The sequence below is a fragment of the Triticum urartu genome, chromosome 5A (genome assembly GCF_056163025.1).
Source record: "Triticum urartu cultivar PI428250 chromosome 5A, HENAU_Tu73, whole genome shotgun sequence".
Taxonomy (NCBI): Eukaryota; Viridiplantae; Streptophyta; class Magnoliopsida; order Poales; family Poaceae; genus Triticum; species Triticum urartu.
Genome location: NC_141877.1, coordinates 629,751,915 through 629,756,559, shown reverse-complemented (window position 1 = coordinate 629,756,559; position 4,645 = coordinate 629,751,915). Strand labels below are relative to the sequence as shown.

Sequence of the window (4,645 nt, the reverse complement as noted above, 5' to 3'; positions counted from 1 at the left end):
CAAGCTGTCTAACATGTGTTTAGTGTGTTGTAGTGGTGGTGGTCATAGACTGCTATCCACTTTGTTGTTGATGCATACATGGAATCCATGTTGTCATTTGCATTCAGTTGCTCCTTACCAACTAGCTAATTTGTATATGCAAAGTTACAAATGTCTTATTTGGTCATGAGAATAATTTTGTTCTTAGGAAGCTGACAGTGCAAGCACGGTAGCCCATATATCGCAAGAGATGCAGTGTATGCATATCGCGTGCATACACTTGCGTTGCTTGGAACCCACTATTCAGTGTGGTTTCGATCAGCATTATCTTACTCATAAGGATGACGCATGCGCATGCATGCAGTTCACTTAGCAATCCTACGTCGCTTCAACTAGATAGAAAAGGAGCACAAGGTAATCTAGTTGGGACGTACGTCAGTTCAACCAACAAATTTTGAGTGCATTGTGATGTGTGTGTGGTGTATACATCTACGTCGTTTGACTGGTTGATGGGGTTATATATAGGTAACTAGTCGCTACTAATCTTTTTATGCCAGGAAAAAGGGAACTTGTTTATTCACCGGAATCACCACTTCTGTAAATTAAAAAATAATGTAGAAGAGATGCATGTGTATTCATTAAGAAAGAAGATGATACACCTCAAAGAAGACAAGGCCCATGCAATGACATAGAGGCACGACCTCAGCTATCGGCAAGTAGAAGACTACTGAACCCAACTTATACTAGGGCAAAAGATACATCACAGATCACACGGCATGAAAGTGAGATCCGTGCACTGCGAAACCTACAAGGCTACAACACAACCACAAACTTCACAATCCAAGCACGACTACCAAGATGACAAAGGTGAATGAAGCCCAAACATCATAGGGATAGATCCGTCACAAGTCTTGAGCCAAACCATTTGCACGAGTATATATAGGCGCAACATCACCGAACGACAAGGCTATGTGCCCAAAATCGTCGGACCTGCATCCACCTAGGCCATAAAAGAGGAGCCATGGGGGTGAACAGGCACAAATCGGGGAAGCAGAAAGGCGCACACAGGCACAGAGGGTGAAGCCAACCATGAACTGGGTTACTGGGGGAGCCGGCGACGCGTTCCGAACAACGCTTGAACCAACGACCAGCCAGCGAGGAACCACCAGACGACCACAAACCAAAATTCACCCTTCGGTTGGAGAAGGGCCGACCGGGCGGATGCGCCAAATCCAGCGGAGCTATCGCCAGATCTCTCTAATCAGTTTTGCTAGAACTCATCTAGATAAGATTTAATTTGGTCTCATTCACCTTTTATAACCATTGAATGTGGTGCTATAAGATGCGTGTGTGCTGACGTGGGTTGTATCGGTTCTTATTTTTCAGGTGAATGAGACCAAATTACGTCTCATCTAGATAAGTTCTAGGTACTCCCCTCTCTAATAGGGAGTTGCGACTGAAAAAAATTGAACCCACGACCATAATAACAAACATCCAATTCACCGCCAAATCTCATTGATGGCGACCGAGAAAGACCAGATCCAATACCGAGGCCGACCTAGGAAGGGAGGTGAAGCACGGCAACACCATGACTACATCACGGGCCTGCAGTGATCCAGGACGACTGGGGGAGCGATGTGCGCTAGATCCGGCAACGGGACGCTCGGATCTATACTGGGAATCACCACCGTGTTTGTGGGCCCTTGATCTCTCAATTGGCCAAACTTAGGTAACTCGGCATCATCATCGAAAATTCTACACTTACGGAAAGAGTGCCACGGATTGATTTTAGCTGACCCCATCCTTTGATTTTAACTGGGCCATGTCAGTCCGTAACTTCCTTTCCGTGTGAAATGGCCTATAGATTAGCAAAGCTCCATCATCATCAACGAGTACTCGGCTCTCTCACACACACTGATGCACTCTTGACATACGGCAGCCATTTTACAAGTAGCTGTACAAATGGGTTTTACATTTTTTTTCGATAGTCAAATGGGTTCTACATATAGCAGGGCAGTATTTGCTATATATTGCTTGCTGATTTATAATCCAACTGAAGTACACTATATATTTATTATCGATCGACCACTCATGTTATTTTATGCAGTAGAGTTGAGCATATGGAGCAGCATATCGTTCCAGGTGTCGATGGCCCCCGGCAGGCACCAGTGCACGCAGTCGTTGTACAGGGTGAAGTGCTTCTCCGGAGTCCAGCCGCGGTACTTGCTGGGGTGCGCGTCCGCGCGCAGTATCATCGCCTCCGTCGTGTCCATCAGCATCATCTTCACCTTGACGCCCGCCGCTGCCCTCTCCGCCGCCGCCGCGAATTCCTCCAGCTGCAGCTCGCGGAAGTCGCGCTCGAAGCCCTCGACCCTCTTCTCGCCGCGCCGGGACGGCGCCGTCCGCACGCAGTTACCGTTCTCGCTGTTCCACTGCCCGCCCTCGTACTGCGATGGGTCCACGGTGCGCAGCAGCGCAGTGCCGCGGAACCGGCCGTCGGCGCCGGACAGCGCCCCCAGCGCGGCCCGCGTGGCCATGCGCAGCGCGTACCGCGGCGTGAGGTCCGTGACGTTGGGCAGCTGGCAGTAGTGGCAGCCGACGAGCCGGCCGGCCTCGTACAGCATGGACGGGCGGTAGAACCAGCTCGACGCCGACACGACGACGTAGTCGAGCTCCGGGATGCGCGCCGCCCACACGTCCTCCGCCTCGTCGAGGTGGAGGTTCCAGAGGCCCGTGTGCGCCGGCCCGTCGTCGTCGATCTGCTCGTGCCGGACCAGGTACGGCGCCCAGAAGCTGGCCACGGTGAAGTTGTACTCGCCGTAGTGGTACACCGTGTGCTTGCTGCTCGGCCAGCTCGTCGTAGGCTCCGCGACCTGCACGCACGCACGGCCATGAGGCAGGGCAGATCATTATAGCATTAGGAGAAAGGTGCGAGACTCCATGATTGAGAGCTCGCTTAGGATCGGAGGTACGTACTCTGGTGAGGAGGCAGATGAGGGAGTCCTTGTGGTTCCTGGCGAGGGAGTCCCCGACGAAGGCGATGGTCTTGCCCCTCATCAGGGCGAGGAAGCGGGCCGGGTCGAAGCGGGGCAGGTCGCAGCCGTCGCCGTCGGGGCGCCACCGCCAGTTGACGAAGCCGAGGTCGGGCTTGCCGAACCTCATGCAGTCGTAGTGCTCGTGGATGACCGAGCAGGTGTCGTTGGTGTAGTAGGGCGCGTCCGGGTCGGGCACCCAGTCGCCCCTGAAGATGTCGCAGCCCCCGCCCTCGCCAGGTCGTGATCCTGTGTGAAGGTGAGAAGAAAACACGCGCCATGGGTGTGGGAAGGTGGTGCACAGCAGGTTGGAAGCCGCGAGAAGAGCAGCGAGGAGCATGAGGGACACGACGGGGACGAAGCATCTGCTGCTGCTCACATGGACATGGGGATTGCACATGTGAAGAAGGGCCCTCATGGTCCGGTGTGCATTTGAGTTCGATTGTGCGCATTAGCCAGCCATATATGATGATGATCATGCATGAGAATGGCGAGGCAATCACTTCACTGGTGCCGGCCGGTGTGGTCAGCAGCTATCTTGATCCATCGTCCTTGATAGAGGATGATTGGCTCACTAATTGTTTTCTTCTCTTCTCTATGCCAATATAAAACTGCAACAGTGGGCTGCGCACATGCGCTACTGTACTAATCAGCCTCTATACGCCGAATCATTCGTGGTATGATACGTCAAAGTAGCACTCAAACAAACGATTCACTCAAATTACAGTGGTCTCCCACCACAGCCAGCCCACAGCCCAACCAAACCTCACCAGCCATAGCCTCAAGAAGAGTCCATGACAGAAGATAGTCTTTGTTGCAGAAGATACCGATCTCAGGATTGAACTACCTGTGATGATCCAAACAGGTTCGACTCCTGGTTCTTCACAAACTGATAAACATTCTGAGGCCATCTTTCCCTAAAAAAAAAAACTGAGGTCATCTGTATCTCTCCCACACGCACCTGCCGCTGATCAGCCACTCGTTGAGCCGAGGACCAGCGCTTCTTTGTGTAGCCAGTTTACCAATTGGCTTGCGACATGCAGATATGCAGACATGTACTCGGCGCCTTATGATGAAGTTGTTAGGTTGATCTCTTCCCCGTTCGAACCCAACGGGTCGAACGGACCCTTGCATCGCGTCCTGATCGGGGGCACCCAACCAAACCATGGTTGGTGGCCCCCTGTGACCCGCGCTATATTAACAGAGGTGGGGTCCGGGGCACGAGTCACGAGGTTCACCGCTGCCACAAACCCCACCGATATTCCCTACCGATCTAGGGTTAGCGCGGTGCTCACGGGAAGCTCCACCACCGTTGTCATCCACTCTCTGTCCACGACACCACCGTCACCACATCAACATGGTCGGCGCTGGATCGAGCTCGTCTGGACATGCAGAAGGTGTTGGAAATATGCCCTAGAGGCAATAATAAAATGATTATTATATTTCCTTGTTCATGATAATTGTCTATTATTCATGCTTTAATTGTATTATCCGGAAATCGTAATACATGTGTGAATACATAGACCACAATGTGTCCCTAGTGAGCCTCTAGTTGACTAGCTCGTTGATCAACAGATAGTCATGGTTTCCTGGCTATGGACATGGGGATGTCATTGATAACGGGATCACATCAT

General features: G+C 51.9%; 1 protein-coding gene across 1 annotated transcript; it reads right to left on the bottom strand.

The window, feature by feature from the left end:
- Positions 1-1,934: 1,934 nt before the first annotated feature.
- On the bottom strand, positions 1,935-3,550 carry LOC125511213 (protein trichome birefringence-like 19). Its single transcript, XM_048676532.2, has 2 exons — positions 2,956-3,550; positions 1,935-2,852 (listed from the first exon to the last, which is right to left on the bottom strand). The coding sequence occupies exons 1-2, from the start codon at positions 3,427-3,429 to the stop codon at positions 2,079-2,081; spliced, it is 1,248 nt and encodes a 415-aa protein (XP_048532489.1). The 5' UTR covers positions 3,430-3,550; the 3' UTR covers positions 1,935-2,078.
- Positions 3,551-4,645: the final 1,095 nt, after the last annotated feature.

Excerpts from the sequence above, each read along its gene's own strand:
- LOC125511213 (XM_048676532.2), bottom strand. The coding sequence starts at position 3,429 with ATGAGGGCCCTTCTTCACATGTGCAATCCCCATGTCCATGTGAGCAGC. Across the intron at positions 2,853-2,955 it reads TCATCTGCCTCCTCACCAGA|GTCGCGGAGCCTACGACGAG; the intron begins GTACGTACCTCC and ends GCGTGCGTGCAG.